The following is a 21,195-nucleotide window of genomic DNA, read 5'->3' on the forward strand; positions in this document are numbered from 1 at the left end:
TTCTACATTCTGAATAGTTGGTGGGATGGGTATAAGGAAGGGAAATTGACATATATTACAGCTCAGAGAGGGAGCATTATTGACTTAGTAATTAGCTCGGAAGACATGTTAGAGAGAATCAAAAGGATGGAGGTAGGGGACTGGGTTCAGTCCCATCATGTACTGGTCTGTGTGTTGATAGAAAGAAGTGTGGGGGAGACAAGGGATGGAGAGATAAAGAGGAGTACTGAGAATGGTACAAGCTACATCAAATATAAAGGGACAGATAAAGCAAAGCAGGAAATTGGATGCCCTTATAGAAAACAAACTAAATTTAATTAGGTGTAGCTGGGAAGTTGTTTTGAGGGAAGAAAATATTGACAGAGCATTAGAATTAATTGAAATTAAAAGGGTAGCTCAGATAGACAGAGGTAAGAGAAGTAAGGTGAGAGGGGAGGAAGGGTGGTTTAATAAGAAGTGCGAGGAATTAAAGAGAAGAGTCATGAAGTCGCTAAAAGAATATAGAAAAAACGGAGGGAGTGTGGAAAGAGAAGTTCTCTGTAATTTAAGGAAATAATACAAACTTAAAATTGTTGAGAGGAAGAAATGACGGATGAAGGAACAAACTGAGAGTGTATGGGATGGAATAAACAAAATTGATAAGGGAGGGAAAAGGTTTGATAAACCGAGCATTAACTGCGACCAGTGGGTAAGCTACTTGCATGTATTATTAGGAGGAAAGGACAAATTGAATTATTGAGAGGGTGAAAAGGTCTTATGGAGAGGTATACAGGTAACAGTATACGAACTTGATAAAGAATCTGCAAAAGAGGAAGTAATTGAGGTGATAGGTAAACTTAAGGGTAGGTCGGTGAGGGGAAGTAATGGCATCAACAACATGTTTTGGAAAGAAATAGGTAAACATGGGCAAATGATAGAGGGCATAGTAAAATTATTTAACAAGATTTTCGACGGTGGTAAATTTCCAAAAGAGTGGGAAACAGGGATTACATGCCCAATCTATAAGAAAAGAGGTAACAAAAATTTCCCGAGTAATTATAGAGAGATACCTTTACTGGACTCATTGAGCAAGATTTACACAGGGGTACTAGCAAATAGACAGAGGGACTGGGCAGAAGAGAATTCAGTATTGTAAATTTTTCAGGGTGGTTTCAGGAAGGGTAGAAGGATGTCAGGCAATGACACTGAAGATGATCCTAGAGAAATATCTGAGCAGGGAAAGAGGTAAAATATACTTGGCTGCCATAGATTTTGAAAATGCGTTCGATACAGTGAGTAGAAGAGCATTAATAGAAAAATTAGAGAGGTTGGGGGTGTCAAGAAAGATTATACGAGCGATTGAAGCGATATATCAGAATGTTTATTGTTGCATTAACCTGGAGGAAAATATAATATGTAGTCCGATATATTCCAAGATGATATTAAAACAGGGATGCAAGTTATCACCGATTTTATTTCTGTTTTTCATAAACGATATATTGCAAGAGCACAGAGGAAACAACTGGGCAGCACCGGTAGGTAATGAGTTAGAGATCCCAGAACTGATTTTTGTGCATGACGTGATTCTACTGACCTTAACGGGAGGATGCAGAGAAGTTTGTATGCGGTCTTGGAATATGCTAGGAAGTGGTCCGTGAAAATTAACAGAAATAAATCAAAGGTTACGGTATTGTGCAAGGATAGAGGAAGAAGGAATGAAATGAATTGGGTGGTTCAGGGAGAGAGGATTAAACAAGTAGATAAGTTAGAATATCTAGGAGTGATTATAAACTGAAGAGGTGGGTGGGACGATCGAGTAAAGGGAACAAAATGGAAGCAGGAGGTGGCCCTCTCAGTTGTTAAAATCCTAGAGTCAAAATTCCCAGGGATAAATGATAAAATATTAAGGTTAGTGCTAAGGACATTATTGCCAAGTAACATACTGTATGGGGCTGAATTATGGGATATTGAGGGGAAAAAAGAGATGTACTAAATCAAATTAATTGTAAATTTAGTAAGGCGGTAATGCGACTACCGCAGTCCACAGCAAACGCCGGGGCGGTATTAATGTGTGGGGAGTATATAGAAGTGGAATGCATTAAGAGAGTACTTAATTATTGGATGTGTTTAAAAAGAGGGGAGGGGGTGTGTGAAGTGCTGCAAGCGGCTTACAAACAACAACAGAAATGTATGTATGCTGAGTGCTGGCTAACAAAAATTAAAATGTATGTGAATAGGGTGGGGATGGGCTACATTTGACAAGAGGTCTGGAATAAAAGGGGTAGCAGAAGTCAGAGAGCAATTATAAAGAGAATTAAGGATATACAAAGGCAAAGAAAGGTAGAAGAAAGCAGGAATAGAGCATCCCTAGTGTTTAATAAGGTAGTACAAGTTGCAGAGATAAATATTAAGAATGTGGATAGAACAATGAGAGGGAGTATATTGTGGTGTCTTATGGATTGTACAAGAATAAGGGGTGGTTAAGAAAAAGATAATTTACTATGTATATTATGCAGGAAAATGATTGATGACCTGCACTTGGTAGGCCAATGTAAAGAAACAGAGAAGGTAGGAAGGAAGCTTTTGAGTGCCAGTAATCAAGAGATATTAAAGCAAGGGGATGCACAAAAATATTTAGGGTGGGTGATTAAAGAATGGAACAGGGAAGGGAACTTGAATCATTATTTATGCGCAGTCAAAAAATTATGTGTAAATAAATTTTTAAAAGTGGACACACAAATTTGTAAGGATGTATTAAAAGATAAAAAATGGCTGTGTAGACTCACAAGTGGAGATGAATTTAAATGGTAAAGTAGAACAGTGTAAGTAAAATTGTGTAGACAGGAAGTTTAAATGCAAGAAGAATGAGAGCACGCACTCAGCGACTGATGAAATGTTATGATTGAATCTGCAAGTCGTAGTATAGTAGATCAGGTCTAGAGTGAATATGGTATGTATGTAATATTAGGCTTGCTAACTCAGTCAGGTTAGAGGAGACAGGTTTGTTAGCCTCTTTGGGGGTGCTGAGTTGTCAATTCTATTTGTGAGCAACCTCACGATCCCCGGACTAACTCAAGTTGCTAGGAGAAGAGACAGGATGCTACACTTTCTTTTAGTAGTGATAGACTATATTGTGAAAGTAGATGTACAATGGAAATATATTAATAGTAAGAGGAAGTTTGAAGAAGTAAGATGGTAGAGTGTAGGACGTAGCTGAATGAGGGCAGGATAGGTGTACCTTATCCCAAGAAAGTATAGTCAGAACTTTTGTATGTATAGATTAGATGGTAGGATGTGAGTTGTCAGTGCGGCAGTGAAAAGACATCTGTCGAGGCAGAAGAATTGAGTTGCAGTGGTCCATGTGCAGAGCTGGTTATCTGCTCACATGTGGCCTGTTGCATAATAGAATGGTGAGGAATTAGCATTGTCAGCTCTAAGGGTCTGTGGGGTTACAGCCTTGGCTCCATGAGACATGGCCGGGCGTGGCATCCCGGGGAGGGTGGCTTATTCCTCACCAGGGTGGGATGACATGGCCAGTCAGATTTAGAATAGAATTAGTGTAGATGTAGGGGTGGCATGTGGACTGGTGTTCCACCCGTGTGAGAGGCCACATAGTAGATTTAGTATTTCAGAGTTTAGTTAGTTAGATGTAGGGGTGGCATCTTACATGTGGACTGGCTATCCACCCATGTGAGAGGCCACATAGTAGATCCAGTATAATTTTATTTGATGAAATGAAAATCCACAGCCTGTTTCCAGTCATTCGACCGGGTCAGGAATGGAAAGAATGAGGCCCCCATCTAGCGGCGAGGATAGGAAATGTGCCGGCTGCCGAAGCCTGTCGCACTCCTCTAAGGCAATGATAAATGACTGATAGATGAAATGAAATGTTAATGGAGAGTGTTGCTGGAATGAAATATGACAGGGAAAACCGGAGTACCTGAAGAAAAACCTGTCATGCCTCCGCTTTGTCCAGCACAAATGTCACATGGAGTGACGAGGATTTGAACCACGGTATCCAGTGGTGAGAGGCCGGCGCACTTCCACCTGAGCCACGGAGGCTCACTTTATTTGATGTATTTTATAAATATAGGGGTGGCGTCTTGCATATGGAGCTGGCTATCCGCCTATGTGTGAGAGGCCACATAGTAGATTTAGTTTGATTTTGTGTGTTTATAAATGTTCATCTATGGTTATTTTGAAATTGGAATAGAGGAACATTGTAACTGGGAGAAAGCCTGTTATGTTCAATAAATTCAAATACAAGAAAATTTGTCCTTTCCATGCCAAAGAGGTTGAGAGAGGTGATACATAGAGGGAATGTGAATATGTAGTATTAAACCAGTTGTGGTTTTGTAATAAGTGTTATTTTCAGCCAGTGTATGAATACTTATTTCACAGTGGAGAAGAGCAGTTGACAGTATGTTTCTGTATTATGTATTGTAAATCCTTGTTTTTATACCTGTGTAACTAAACTTGTGCATAAACAATAAATATGTTACAAATCCAATGAGTATTTTTGTTTTCATAGTGGCAAAAATAAAGTTTACTTTTCTAAACTGTAGTGTATGAATCGTTATTCCCATGGGTGTACATCCTTCCACATAGGATTGGCATCAGAAAAGGCATCCATCCATAAATGTAGACTAGATCCATCTGAAGTGCTTACCTCAATAAACATAGAGAAAGGCCAGGTAGAAGCAGCCAGAATTTCTTGTAATACAACAGAAAACCCAATACTTTGTGGGAAAACATCTGCAGTTTAAAATCAAATAATCAAAAATCCACCCTTACGTATTGAAAGAGTACAAAGCATTCAGTTGCAAAAATTACTAATTTATTAATTTTTATTTTCCCAAACTGATCATAATCTTTTGTATTTGCTTCATTTGATTACAGAGTGATCCTCTTGCTATTGATGGCTTTAGTCACAGAGCTACTATCTCTACAAATTTGGCTAGTATTTTACCTCCTCCAGCCTCTTCCTCGGAAAATATGATCAATACAATGGATGTAAGTTTGGCAGAAGTAAATATTGTCCAAGAAGCAGAAGCTGAGGAAGAGGCTGTGCGTGGCCACTGTGAAGAAAGAGAAGTTCCTCCAGAAGAAAGTGAAATTATTCAAGAGGATGACCAAACTCTAATTCAGGAGAACAGTTTGGATCTTGGTGATGACAGTCGACCATACAAGTAAGTAAAAGCTTCATCTTCAACATGAACATATTTGATATTCCTAGTCTTAGGTTTGTGTCCTCAGCAAATACAACATTTCCAACTCAAGCTCTTAGGATTTAAAGGAAGTTTGTGAAAAACTTTTCTTAAACTTAATTTTGAAATTACAGAAATAGTTCAAAAATATTTCTGGTTACCTTCTGTTGATGATGGATCTTAAATGTTGTACCACAGGTCTTCATAATCTTACATCAGTCATAGCTTACTTGTTTAGTCACTGTCTTCCACCTGCATATGCCCATACAGTAATGTCATGTATTCCATAGCCTATCATGTTCGTTAGTGTTGGTTCCCCCTAGTGGCTCCATTGGGTCCATTAAATTAAATATAAATAAGTAAAAGAATGAAACAACCACCACACATGTGCACTATTCTACTTCATGTTACCTATACTCAATCATATACTGCTCTTCTACTCTTCGCAGATGCCAGAAACTACTCATCAAGATCAAGAAGACTCACTCATATTCTACAGAAAATAAAGCACAAACAACACAAAGCACCAAAAATCCTGAACAAAGAAATATGTCATTTAAATGTATTTCAATATGTTCACAGTTGAGTCACGTTATTATTACCACCACCAACATTTGACATCGGCAGTGTGTTGGCGATGCAATACGTTACATGCCATGAGCTTGAATGATGAGTATACAGTATAACGTCTCCATTAAACAAATGGATGGTTGCTTCACCTATGCTAATAAAGGAGCATCTGTGGAACTTGCTTCAATTTGTATGGCAGCATCGGAATTGTACCTCTACTAATTTCCCTTCTATGATTAGTTCTGATTTGTATTTCATTGTATGGATGGACATGGCTTCTCAGGCAAAATGCATGTAGAGCAAACACCTTGCAACCATTGCTGGAGAAACACTAGTTAATGGCAACTGCATTATGGTTTGGGAAATCTTATCATGGCATTCGCTGGGACTACTCGTTTTTGTGATGGGTACTCTCAAGCAGTTTGGTTATGAATCTATCCTTGCCGATCATGTACACTCGGTATGTCCTCTGCTACACACTGCAGGATGCATGGCTCCAGATACGTGTGATAACCTACCAGTACCTGATTGAGTCACTTCTAGTCTGCCAAGCTGCTGTCGGTGTTACACACTGCTGTTACTCAGGATATTAGCTGGTGGACATAATAATGTAACTCGACGGTGTATTCGTGCGTGTGCACACATGCATACACACATACATATTTAAATACAATATATCTCAGCAGACTGCAAAAATGTATACTTGATAACTTCTATATATATCTGTTGCCATGGAGTGTTGATGATATTTATTTATTTTCATAAAGGGCACCTGAGCCATGGCCCATATAGTGCAATACATATCTTACATACAAGTGGCAGAATTATGAGATAACAGATAATCTTAAGTACACTGATATTTTACAAGAGAATAGACATTATACAGGTGTACAAGTTGCATTTGTGAGTTCATAGCATCTTACGTATATAATTTACAAGTTAGTGCTTAAATACAGAAAATGAAATGAAATGGCGTATGACTTTTAGTGCCGGGAGTGTCAGAGGACAAGTTCGGCTCGCCAAGTGCAGGTCTTTTGATTTGACTCCCGTAGGCGACCTGCGCGTCGTGATGAGGATGAAATGATGATGAAGACAACACAAACACCCAGCCCCCGTGCCAGCGAAATTAACCAATTATGGTTAAAATTCCCGACCCTTCCGGGAATCAAACCCGGGACTCCTGTGTCCAAAGGCCAGCACGCTTAGTACCATGCAGATTTGTTGCCATATTTAGTTGAGTTAATTAAGTCTATGTGAATTTTATTCATACCTCTATTATTGTATGAATAAATGTCAGAATTTTTCTCACAGAAAGTATTGGAGTGAACCGAATTACTTCTCAATTTATAGATCATCACAGCCTTCTGATGTAAAGCCTCAAGTGAAAGAATATTACAATGTTTGTATAGATAAGCTGCTGGCATCAATGTAGGTAGTTTAAAAAGTACTTTTAATCCTCTCTTGTGCAGAATTTCAACTGTCTGAAATAGCTCTTTACTGCAACATGCTCAAATATGTACCATATAAAGTATATGACTTCGAGTAAGAGAATGATAAATATTCTTTAGTAAAGTGTTTGTCAGTTTGTATTTAATTCTAGTAAGAACGTCAGTGGCTGGTGTAATTTTATTACATATCACCTGAATCTGATTACTCCAAGGAATTCATCAAGAATTAAACCTAAAAATTTTGTAGCCCTACCTCTTGGTATTTTGCAGTCAAAAATGTTGAGTATAATTTCAACAGGAGGCCCCGCATGCTGGTTTATGAAAAACAATATAATTTGTTTTAGTCAGATTAATAGTTAAATGATTTACAAGCATTATCTCACAGCATCATGATTTAAAGGTTATCTGGACGAGTGTCTTTGTAAAACATGTTAGGATCGTCAGCAAATAGAGACAATTGTCCATTCAGTTTTTATTGATCCTATGTCATTCATAAAAATGAGAGAAAGAATGGGACCTACTACTAAACCGTGAGGAACACCTACATTTATAGGCATTGTTCACATTATTATGGGAAACAAATTGTTCTCTGTCTGTAATATAATTGACAAACCAGTTTAGTGCTGTTCCTCTTACTCCAGCAGCTTCCAACTTCTTGATTAAATTATCATGATCTACTGTGTTGAAAAGCTTTCTTCAGGTCAATGAATAATACCACAGCTATATTTCCTGAGTCTAAGGGTTCCAGAAGTTTAATTATTATATCCTCTGTTGCATTGTATGTACTAGAATGTGGTAAAAATCTATACTGATATGTGTAAAAATATGCCTTTGCTGGCAAGATGTAGTTTTTACAGTGCACTTTGTCTTCTGGTATGGGCTTGAATAAATTTGTTACTTTCAATGACCTGTCTCAGTCTCATCCTTGGCTTTAACAATATGAAATTGACCGAGGTATGAGCGATGATAGTGATATTATTCCTTATGCAACCAGTCTCTACTCTGAATGGTGTGAAAATATTGGTCATAGTGGGTTTGTCAGACTGATGTGTTATAGCAATGTCTGTCTCAGTGATGAAAGCAATGGGAAACTACCTCACTTCCCTAGTATGCCTCTTCAGCAACACCTAGGCTATCTATGACAGCTGCTGGCAGAGCTGTGGAGGATCAAGCCAGCCTCTGGGCTGAATACCCAGCATACAGCATGTGTAAAAATAATTTAAATGCAAATATCAGCAATCTCCCTTTAACTATGTTTTCTAATTTTGGATAAGTAGTATAGAAATTGAGAATAAGTATTTATGTCAAATTTATCTAAACATTTGTATATTTGTATAATTTTAGCGACCTTCAACAGTGTGGGGACAGTAGCCTCATTAGACGATTTTTTTTTTAAGATGTGTAATAGGGGGCTAGGTATGGAGCCAATTTCTTTAGTAGGATGTTTCTTACACCATAGCAGTCACAGCTATTGCTATTTTTCAGTTTCCTGATTGTATTTAATACTTCATTATACTTGGTAGCGTATAAAAGTAGAGAACTACGTGGACCTATTCCTAAATTGGAAGTTGTTTTACTTGGAATCTTGGCAGCTAGGTTTTGACCAATGTTAGTGAAATATTCATTAAATGTTGATATTACTAATGGATTTGTGATAACAGTATCCTGTGCTCTTAAATGTATTTCTTTATTATCATTGTTGCTGTCAGTGATTAGGATTTCATTTACTATTTTCCAACAGTTTTCTTTTTTGTAGTATTTAATCCGTCAACAAAATATGAAATTTTTAGTTCCCTTTTCATTTTATTTTTCTTACAATCTGTTTTACGTCGCACTGACACAGATAGGTCTTATGGCGATGATGGGATAGGAGAGGCCTAGCAGTGGGAAGGAAGCGGCCGTGTCCTTAATTAAGGTACAGCCCCAGCATCAGCCTGGTGTGAAAATGGGAAACCACGTAGAAACTATCTTTAGGGCTGCCTACAGTGGTATTAAAACCCACGATCTCCCGGATGTAAGCTCACAGCTGTGCGCCCCTAACCACACAGCCAACTCCCCTGGTCCTTTATGTAGAAAAGTAATTAAAATCCCTTGCCAGTTCTTCTGAATAATATTCACATCCCATTCTGTTTCTAAGATGTTGCCTTTTAATTTTGGCATAAACCGTGTTCTTTTGTTCAACAAGTTTCAAGAGGTCAGGTGTCCATGGGCATGTTGGTCTCTTACTGTTTTACCTTGGTTATTGATGAACAGCGTGCACTTTTTATCTGTGAAGCTAATTAGTTTATTTACTACTATATCACACTTGTCGTTCTTATCAGTTATTAAGGGATTATTAAACATATGTTAAGTTAAACTTTTAATGTCTATTCTTTAGTTAACCTAACAATTCTTGTTGGTTTGGACTGCAATCTGATTTTCTAAATCAAACATTAATATGTTATGGTCACTAAAAGTAATTGATAATATTATTCAGCTGGAAACAGTGGTATATATATGATCTATCAAAGTTGCTCTACTATTAGTAACTCTAGTGGGAAAAACATTATTACAGATATTTGATTATAACATTCATTTAGCCTGTACAATTCCACTGACTGCTGGTTTTGTTCCAGTTTGTATATATTAAAGTCTCCAACAGTACCACAGAATTTTTTGCTATATTTACTTCACATCTCTTCAAGACAAGTGATGAATGAGTCATTTTTAAAATTTGGTTTTCCAGTAATCGGGAGATAGTGGGTTCGAGCCCCACTGTCGGCAGCCCTGAAGATGGTTTTCCGTGGTTTCCCATTTTCACACCAGGCAAATGCCGGGGCTGTACCTTAATTAAGGCCATGGCCGCTTCCTTCCACTTCCTAGGCCTTTCCTATCCCATCGTCGCCATAAGACATATCTGTGTCGGTGCGATGTAAAGCAAATAAAAAGAAGAAAAAATTGGTTTAGAGCAAAGCTCAAACAAGACTCTTTCTACCAGAACCAGAAATTTCCAGTAATCATACATTAAACGGCGCATCTTTAGATTTTACACTTGTTAGGACCTTAGCTTTATAGTACTGCTTGACATAAATAACAATCCCACCAGCATTTTTTAAATGATCTTGAACAAAAATAGCCATCATAATTCGATAAGTTATAATATTTTTCTTCATCTGGATTCAGCCAAGTTTCTGTAATGGCCGGGCTGAATGGCTCAGATGGTTGAGGTGCTGGCCTTCTGACCTGAACTTGGCTGTTTGGTTCCTGCCTCAGTGTGGTGGAATTTGAAGGAGTTCCATTACGTCAGTCTCATGTCGGTAGATTTACTGCAATGTAAAAGAACTCCTGCAGGACTAAATTCCTACACCTCGGCATCTCCAAAAAAGTCCTAGTGGTTAGTGGGATGTAAAGCTAATAACATTATTATTATTATTATTATTATTATTATTATTATTATTATTATTATTATTATTATTATTATTATTATTATTATTATTATTATTTCTGTAATAATTATAACATCCGGCATGTGTGCTTGCACAGTGAGAGTTGGTAATGCTATCCATTTTTTATGTATACTCTGAGAGTTAATATATAATATCCTAATTTTGTTCCCTTTATCTTTAACTTCTCCTAAACTATTTTATTGATTTTTTTATCTATGCATTGATGGCAATGATTATGATGGTAATTTTTGTCTTAAGTGGCTAAGGTGTAACCTAACAACTGTACAATTCATGATTCTAATCTGACAATATCATCAGTTGTTTTTGACAGTAGTTACCTCAAGAGACGAAATGAAATGGCGGATGGCTTTTAGTGCCGGGAGTGTCCGAGGATATGTTCAGCTCGCCAGGTGCAAGTCTTTTGACTTGACGCCCGAAGGCAACCTGTGCATCATGATGAGGATGAAATGATCATGAAGACAACACATACGCCCAGCCCCCGTGCCAGCGAAATTAAACAGCGATGGCTGAAATTCCTGAACCTGCCGAGAATCGAACCCGGGACCCCTATGACCAAAGGCCAGCGCGCTAACCATTTAGCCAGGGAGCCGGACAGCTCAGAGATATCATCTTTTCACATATATACTTTCCCATCCCATGTCCACACATGTTTATACCCCTTTGTCCTCAGGTCTTTCGCTCTCTTTAGTAGCCCTTTAATCTTAGGAGTGAGATGATCATTTATGTAGACAGTGTGGTTAACAGCATTTGTTCCAACTGCCGAGGACTGCAGTTGTCTAACTTCCTTCTTGGCCATCATTAGTTTGTACCTTTTCCACTGGTTGACGAACTTGACAATGATTGGACGAGGAAGATTCTTGTTGACAGATGGGATCCTGTGCACAGTATCAAGATCAGTCCTCTTGATTTTGCTTCCTACATCTCCACCTATTTTTTCCATGTCATAAATACACCGTGTGATCAAAAGTATCCAGACACCCCCAGAAAATACGTTTTTCATCTTAGGTGCATTGTGCTGCCACCTACCGCGAGTTACTCCTTATCAGCGACCTCAGTAATCATTAGACATCGTAAGAGAGCAGAATGGGACGCTCCGCATAACTCACGGACTTTGAACGTGGTCAGGTGATTGGTTGTCACTTGTGTCAGAAGTCTGTACGCGAGATTTTCACACTCCTGAACATCCCTAGGTCCACTGTTTCTGATGTGATAGTGAAGTGGAAATGTGAAGGGATACGTACAGCATGAAAGCATACAGGCCGACCTTGTCTGTTGACTTACAGCTGAAGAGGGTCGTCAAGTGTAATAGGCAGGCATCTATCCAGACCATCACACAGGAATTCCAAACTGCATCAGGATCCACTCCAAGTACTATGTCAGTTCAGCGGGAGGTGAGAAAACTTGGATTTCATGGTCGAGCGGCTGCCCATAAGCCACACAGGTCAATGCTAAACTATGCCTCGCTTGGTGTAAGGAGCATAAACATCGGACGATTGAACAGTGGAAAAACATTGTGTGGAGTGACAAATCACTGTACACAATGTGGCGATCCGATGGCAGGGTGTGGGTATGGCGAATTCCCGGCGAACGTCGACTGCCACCTTGTGTAGTGCCAACAGTAAAATTTGGAGGCGGTGGTGTTATGGTGTGGTCGTGCTTTTCATGGAGGGGGCTTGCATCTCCTGTTGTTTTGCGAGGCACTGTTACAGCACAGGAATACATTAATGTTTTAAGCACCTTTGTGCTTCCCACTGTTGAAGAGCACTTCAGGGATGGCGATTGCATCTTTCAACACGATCGAGCACCTGTTCATAATGCACGGCATGTGGCGGAGTGGTTACACGACAATAACATCCCTGTAATGGACTGGCCTGCACAGTGTACCGACCTGAATCTTATAGAACAACTTTGAGATGTTTTGGAACGCCGACTTCGTGCCAGGCCTCACCGACCGACATCGCTACCTCTCCTCAGTGCAGCACTCCGTGAAGAATGGGCTGCCATTCCCCAAGCAACCTTCCAGCACCTGATTGAACGTATGCCTGCGAGAGTGGAAGCTGTCATCAAGGCTACGGGTGGGCCAACACCATACTAGCATTATCGATGGAGGGCGCCACTAACTTGTACATCATGTTCAGCCAGGTGTCTGGATACTTTTGATCACCTAGTGTATCTTCTTCTTGGATTTGTGGTGCACCTTGTTGTAATTCTATATTATTCCTTCTTAGGTATTAGTTCAATTGTTTTGTGTCATAATTTGCCCTATCATTGAGCTTGCTGATCTGTTCTTGAAGTTCCATGATGTTTTGATCGCATATGCCCAGCTCACCTTCAAGTCCTCGATGACTCTTGCATTACAGCCAATCAGTTAATCGCTACTGATCTGCATTTAGGGCAGTCACCCATGTGGTAGATTCCCTATATTTTGTTTGCTAGCCTTTTCTTAATTGATTGCAAAGAAATTGGAAATTTATTAAATATCTCCCTTGGTAAGTTATTCCAATCCCTAACACCTCTTCCTATAAACGAATATTGGCCCTAATTTGTCCTCTTGAATGAAACTTTATCTACATATTGTGATGTATCCTACTTTTAAAAACACCACTCAGACTTATTTATCTCCTGTACTAATATCATTCCACGCCATCTCTCCACTGACAGTTCCATACCACTTGGCAAGCAGCTCATTTCCTTTCCCCAATTCTTCCCAGCACAAACTTTGCAACATTTTTGTAATGCAACTCTTTTGTTGGAAATTACCCAGAACAAATTGAGCTGCTTTTCTTTGGATTTTTTCCAGTTCTTATAATCCTGGTGAGGGTCCCGTACACTGGAATCATACTCCAGTCGGGGTCTCGCCAGGAAGTTATATGCCCTCTTCTTTACATCCCTACTACAGCGCCTAAACACCCTCATAACCATGTGCTGAGATCTGTACCTTTTATTTACAATCCAATTTATGTTATTACCCCAATGAAGATCTTTCCTTATATTAACACCATCTCACAAAATTATCGAGGTCATTTTGCAGTTGCGCACAATCTTGTAACTTACTGTATTTATTATTCTATACAGAATAACATCATCTGCAACAACCTTATCTCCGATTCCACTTCTTTACTCATATCATTCATATATTTAAGAAAACATAAAGATCTAATAATACTGCTTTGAGGAATTCTCCTCTTAATTATTACAGGGTCAAATAAAGCTTTGCTTACTCTAATTCTCTGAGATCTATTTTCTAGAAATATAGCCAACCATTCAGTCACTCTTTTATCTAGTCCAATTGCATTCATTTTTGCCACTAGTCTCCCGTGATGTACCCTATCAAAAGCCTTAGATAGGTCAATCGCGACACAGTCCATTTTACATCTTGAATCCATGATATTTGCTATATCTTGCTGGAATCCTACAAGTTGAGCTTCAGTGGAAGAACCTTTCCTAAACCCGAACTGCCTTCTATCGAACCACTTATTAATTTTGCAAATATGTCTAATATAATCAGAAAGAATGCTTTCCCACAGCTTATATGCATTGCATGTCAAACTGACTGGTCTGTAATTTTCAGCTTTGTCTATCACCCTTTTTCTTAATACACAGGGGCTACTATAGCAACTCTTCATTCATTTGGTATTGTTCCTTCATGCAAACAATAAAGAGATAAGTACTTCACATATGGTACTATATCCCAACACATTGTCTTTAGTATATCTCCTTAAATCTTCTCAATTCCAGCTGCTTTCTAGTGTTCAACTTTTATATCTTATTGGAAATGTTATCATAGGTAAATTTTAATACTTCTTTAGTATTAGTCACCTCCTCTATCTGTACTTTATCCTTGTAACCAACAATCTTTACGTACTGCCGACTGAATACTTCTGCCTTTTGAAGATCCTCGCATTCACACTCCCCTTGTTCATTAATGATTCCTGGAATGTCCTCTTTGGAACTTCTTTCTGCCTTAAAGTACCTATACATACCCTTCCATTTTTCACCATAATTTGTATGACTGCCAGTTAAGCTTGCCTTCATGTTATATTTAGCTGACTTCTTTGCTAGATTCTATTTCCTAATAAGTTCCTTCTATTTCTCCTTACTTTCACAGCCATTTCTAACTCTATTTCTTTCCAACCTTCACCTCTCTTTAATTCTCTGTTATAATACAGTGGGTCTTTATCATTCCTTACCATCTTTAGGGGTACAAACCAGTTTTCACATTCCTCAACAATTGCTTTAAACCCATCCCAGAGTATGTTTACATTTTTATTTACCGTTTTCCACCGGTCATATTTATTTTTAAAAACTCTCTCATGCCTGTTTTATCAGCTATATGGTACTGCCTAATAGTTATAATTTTAATACCTGCCTTTCTATCTCCTTTTATTTTAGCTAGGACATAAACAGCTTCGTGATCACTAATACCATCTATTACTTTGGTTTCTCTATAGTGCTCGTCTGGTTTTACCAGCACCATGTCCAGAATGCTTTCATGCTGTATAGTAACCACTTTTCCCCATCAGTGTATCAATAAGCGAATCTAGGAAAGTCGAGCTGCACATTATATTGTTAACAATATCTGAGAGATCAGTCGATCCACATTCATTGTTAGAAAATGAAGTAGTTCGATTTCCTTTTGTTTGACATCGCTCAGAACGCTGTTGCTGTTTCTCTGGCATCTTCTCACCTCCTTTAGTCTTTGGTTTGCCACTCATAACCACACCAAATGTTTCACAAGACTGAGTTAATACTACTATTTGAACAGTATTTCTGAAATTACTAGTGAATTTATTATTCACCTATTATTAATTTTGCTATGGCTTGCTACTACATTGGTAGTTACCTCTTAAAATTTACTTCTTTGATGTAAACTGGTAAAAGAATCTCACAACACTGAACACATGTTATCTCCACCCTGCCACTTGCTTGCTTGCTTGCTTGCTGAAGGAGTGGGGACGATGTGTAGAGTGGGGGAGTCAAGAGTAGGGTGATGGGGATATTCAGTTCTTAATTTTAACAATAGGGAGATGCCCTGTGCAGTGAATTTGTATTTATATACAAATAGACTATGTTATTATATTTATCATTGTAAATAAGGAAACTGTAAATAAATCTACTGTCCAGTCTGTATGATGTGCAGATATTTGCAATTAACAACGAATAAAATAAAAGACTCGGCTATTATACTGAGAATTTATAACTGTAAGATTACAGACATGATATTATGAAGCAGAATACATTTTGCAGATTTCGTAATGGCAGGTCATATATATACCATTCTGTACCTTTTTATTGTCATACATTACCTGTGAGTAGTACCATAATGTGTGGAATACCGCGAGTCTATGATACTTTTGATTAGTACCGTACCATGACAAATACCATGGTTCTACTTTCCAAGCGATAAGTACCATTATGAGCGGCCAATAAGCTATATTTTGGACCCCTTTAGCTTGCAAGCAACACCGATTCAGTATTGAGCTATAGAAGCAGTCCCTTGGTCAGTATTACTATTGTTTTCCATCAGTTTCTGGGACTGAGGCATTGCGGGTCGGCTCCACTGATTGTTTTAAATTCGTATCCATCCGTTCATTTTTCGTCCTCACGCTTTGAATTCTGGTCAGTGGAGGATTTTGGATTTTATTTTTTCATTGCATTTCGTCTCATTTTGTACCATCAGGGGCTGATGACCTAGATGTTAGGCCCCTTAAAACAACAAGCATCATCATCATCAAGCATTTTTCATCATTATTATTTTTAGATGCTAGTCAGTGGATACATTTTGAAGTTTTAATTATTGTTTCATTTTGTTGCACCACGTACCATTAGGGGCCGATGACCTAGCTGTTAGGCCCCTTAAAACAACAAGCATCATCACCATCATATTTATTTTACTTTGTTTCCTTCATCTACTTACAACTCCCTGTCTGTATCAGTCCTTATTTGGAACCATTTCTGATTAGCCTCGTTTACATTTGTAAGCTGTGTCACTTCATCATTCCACCAAGATGTTTGCCGTTTCCCGTCTTTACACACAGTTGTTCCTAGGTATTCCCTTGCTGTTTCTGCTACAGCATTCCTGTATGCCACCCATTCTTCTTCTATATCCCGAACCTGCTTTTTCTCTAATGTTGGCAACTCTCACTAATTATATGCATGTACTTCTGTCTGATTTCCTCGTCCTGGAGCTGTCCTTATTAATCTGCAGACAGATTTCACTCCTTTATCCTTGGACTAGACATACTTAGTTTACTACAGGTCAGATAGGGGTCTGTATTATTAAATAAAATCTCCCGAATATCCACACATTCCTAGCAGATTTCCTTAATTCAGAGTCTGTTGTGATATAGTTCATTATGACTCTGGTACCCCTACCCTCCCATGTGTAGCAGTGAATAGTCTTATGCTTGAAGAATGTATTCATAATGGCTAACACCATACTAGCACACGAGTTGAGTAAATGCTTCCATTTGTAATAGCTTCCGTATCATCCCCACATTTACTCATCACCGTCTCATATCCTTGAGTTATATTTCCAAGTCTCGCATTGAAATCGCCCATTAGCAGTATCCTATCCTTGCTGTTGACCCTGACTATAATGGAACTTGACAACTTCCTTCTCATCTGCACCCACGCATGGTGAATACACTGAGCTAGTTCTCATCCTAATTCCTCAGCTGCAAAATCGACCCACATCATTTTCACTTACGTGCCTAACAGGAAATATGTTTTGTGCAGTTTTATTTCTGATGAGCAGTACTACACCACACTCTGCCCCTCTCCTTTTAACACCTGTCAAGGGGATTTTATAATCTCCTATTTCTTCCTTACCTCCCCTTACTGAATATCTTTCTTTAAGTCCTAACATATCCAGACGCATCTTATTTGCTGACTCAGTCTGTTCTTCTTTCTTTCTTTTGTAAGCCATATTAATATTGATTAGTGGTGGGGACGGAGCAGAGCGGAGCAGTTGTTGTGATGTCATCACCTGGTAGTACCGAGTAAACTACCGAGTGAATGTAATGTGGCGGCACGTTTAAATACGTTACTGGTATGGCAATGTAAATTCAATGCCCTTTTCTCACAACATAACCATTTCGCTGAATACAGCAATGTTGCTTTCTGCTGGAGAAGCCGACCTGCTCATTTCATCCTTGTGATGCCTCTTGATATAATCCCACAAATTTGAAACGCCACCACCGTCGCGTAAATGCGGCCGCAAAATTTGCATTTTGCTTATTTTTATCACCAGTAATTTCAAAGAACTGCCATGGATCAGACTGTTTTCGTGGCATTTGTGGTACAAATTTCTGTAAAAATTTATGCAATTCCTTAAATTTTCTAAAACATGAATACCATCACAAAATGGGATTAAATATCAAACTAATGCCACAATTATTATCTACTATGCTTTGCATTATCTACAAAACACAACAAGTGGAGGAAATATAGACGCAAATTAAGAAACACAGACTGAATACAGGCATAGTACTCTTACAAGGGGTGGCCACGACGCTCGGATCACGGAGTATCTTCAAACTTTGTACACATTTAGTAGTCCATTAGGACAAGATAATGTGCAAGTAGTAAGGTGTACTACTAAGGCATTCTCGAGAAAATCTCAAGAGAAGTTTTCGCGTCGAATATGTACCGGTGCGTTGCGCTCATGAGCGCGAAACTGTGGTGGTCGAGTGGTTGGTGTTTAAGCTCCGTAATCGCTGGCTCGCTGGATCGAGTTCCGCTTGTCGTTTTGTTTTTCAACACTGGTCAAATTCTTTCATATACATTACAATTCAAAGGTAATATACTGAAAAAAGGAATATTTGCATGAACTTTTATTGGATTTCCAATGTTATTTGGCTCTTTACTAATGTTTATCATTACAAAAAATATCTTTCTTTCTTAATCTGTTTACCCTCCAGGGTCGGTTTTCCCCTCGGACTCAGCGAGGAATCCCGCCTCTACCGCCTCAAGGGCGGCATCCTGGAGCGCGAGAGTTTGGGTCGGGTATACAACTGGGTAGGATGACCAGTACCTCGCCCAGGTGACCTCACCTGCTATGCTGAACAGGAGCCTTATGGAGAGATGGGAAGATTGGAAGGGTAGGCAAGGAAGAGGGAAGGAAGTGCCCGTGGCCTTACATTAGGTAGGGGCCTACATCCCACCATTTACCTGGAGGAGAAAGAAATGGGAATCTACGGAAAACCACTTCGAGGATGGCTGAGGAGGGAATCGAACCCCCATCTACTCAGTTAACCTCCCGAGGCTGAGTGGACCCCATGCCTGCCCTTGTACCACTTTTCAAATTTCGTGGCAGAGCCGGGAATCAAACGCGGGCATCTGGGGGTGGCAGCCAATCACACTAACCATTCCACGACAGAGGTGGACTACAAAAAAATATATATATCATTTATAATTATCAACAAGTAAACGGCCCAATGCAAAAAGTATTCCTGAAAATGTATGCCCGTCGTGATTTGTGAAATCCCTCATACCTGACAGTGAAATCGAGTAAGGTAGGTACCCGGAACTGCTTTGCACCTGGACTCTCTGACCTGCAATATATATGAAAGAATATGACCAGTGTTGAAAAACAAAAAGTGAAAAGCAAGACTCGATCCTGTGATCCAGTGACTACGGAGCTTGAACGCTAACCACTCGGATCATCGCCACCTCGTGCTCGCGACCACAATGCACCGGTACACATTCGACGCAAAAATTATCTTGCAATTTTCTTGAAAACGCCTTAATAGCACGCCTTACTATTCGCACATTATCATGTCCTAATAGACTACTAAAAGTGTACAAAATTTGAAGATGATCCGTGATCTCAACGTCGTGGTCTACCCTTGTTAAACATGTGTCGTGCGCTACATTGTGCCCTGGATCTCCGCGAGTACTTGCAGTTGTAAGCGGAGGGGATCGGTGGTGCACTCTACCGCTACAACCGGATTACTCGCTCCATTCCCACCTCTAATATTGATTGCTCCGCATCAAATTCCATTTTGCTCGCCAATTTGTTTCCAAGGAGTCCCTCGCTAGACAAAAAGAAGTGGGACTCCATTACTCCCATAGGTCCGAGGCTTGCTTAAAACGTTCTCAGTGGCTTGATGAAAATACTGTGAAGCAGGATCCTACTTTCACATAGTCCCAGTGAGGATCTCTCCTCTAACGGGTTAGGGGCTATTGGTGGATTGTATAGTCCTAGACGCATGAGCACAAGGAGGGCCATGACTCAGAATATGTCCAAGATGTCCACTCCCATTCCATAGCAACTGGTATCCCGTTGCTCAGGAGCACATACTAGGCCACATAGGCGTTGCCCATGTTTCACGAACTAGGACATAACTATACTAACCCACACCACGAATTACTACCAAATGAAATATTCTACTAAGCTATTATATAAAGTAGATCACTAATGTACCTTGCTACAAACTGTTCATCAAATATAACACGTTATGCTACTGAGATGATAATGATGATGCTTGTTGTTTAAAGGGGCCTAACATCTAAGGTCAGGGCCGCTTATGCTATTGAAAGATTCTAAACAACAAATTTATAAATACTGTGCTAAAAAATATAAATGAAACAAATACCTACTGCAAAGACCGAGAAAAGAACTGAGCACAATACGGCACACAGCTGATAGTACAGGTTTAACAGTAAACAATAGATCTATCGAACCAGTTATTAATTTTGCAAACATGTCTAATATAATCAGAAATAATGCTTTCCCAAAGCTTACATGCAATGCATGTCAAACTGACTGGCCTATAATTTTCAGCTTTATATCTATCACCCTTTCCTTTATACACAGGGGCTACTATAGCAACTCTCCATTCATTTTATGGCTCCTTCCTTCATGCTTTGACAGCAGAGTGGACATCAGCACTCCTTGAAGGGTCAGTTGTCCAAATATGAATCACAATTAAATATTTTAGAAAACTAAGTTGTGAGTTACATACTAAATTACTCTGTGCATGATTGAAAGTCTCCACAATTATTTTATCATGTTGAAACTTTCCTATCACTTCAGAGATTACTTCCATATTTGGCCTGCAGGTGAACAATTTTAAAAACTGTGATCGTTTGAATCATCATCATCATTTTACAGTTCCAGTTTCCCATGTACTGTTGGCGAGCCTCTTCCATTCTGTCTTGTTGAGATACCTTTTGTTGTTAATGACGTCCTACAGTGTCCTTCCCTGATCTGCAATGTTCATCTTTACGATGTCCATCCAGTGGATTCTTAGTCTTCCCACCATCCGTTTCCCTGCCCCATGTTGTTCCAAGTTAACATATGCTGTCCTTGTTGGCTCCATCCTCATTACATGCCCAAACCACCTCAGTCTGGACATACTGATTCGATCTAACAATGATGTAACAATCCCAGCTTCCCTCCTAATCACATCATTCCTCAACTTGTCCAGTTTGGTTTTTTGAATTGTGGACCTAAGGAACTTCATCTCAGATGCCTGCAACCTTGATGAGTCTTTCTAAGTGAGGGTCCAGGTTGCAATACCATAGGTTAAGATTGGTATG

General features: G+C 39.2%; 1 protein-coding gene across 1 annotated transcript in view; it reads left to right on the plus strand.

The window, feature by feature from the left end:
* The window catches only part of LOC136863722 (zinc finger protein 236), a 795,935-nt gene that overhangs the window by 685,053 nt on the left and 89,687 nt on the right, over window positions 1–21,195 (plus strand). The window contains exon 26 of the mRNA XM_068226059.1: window positions 4,879–5,168. Within this exon, the coding sequence (XP_068082160.1) occupies window positions 4,879–5,168 (290 nt within the window). The remainder of the gene's footprint in view (window positions 1–4,878; window positions 5,169–21,195) is intronic.

Source organism: Anabrus simplex, chromosome 2 (genome assembly GCF_040414725.1).
Source record: "Anabrus simplex isolate iqAnaSimp1 chromosome 2, ASM4041472v1, whole genome shotgun sequence".
Lineage (NCBI taxonomy): Eukaryota > Metazoa > Arthropoda > Insecta > Orthoptera > Tettigoniidae > Anabrus > Anabrus simplex.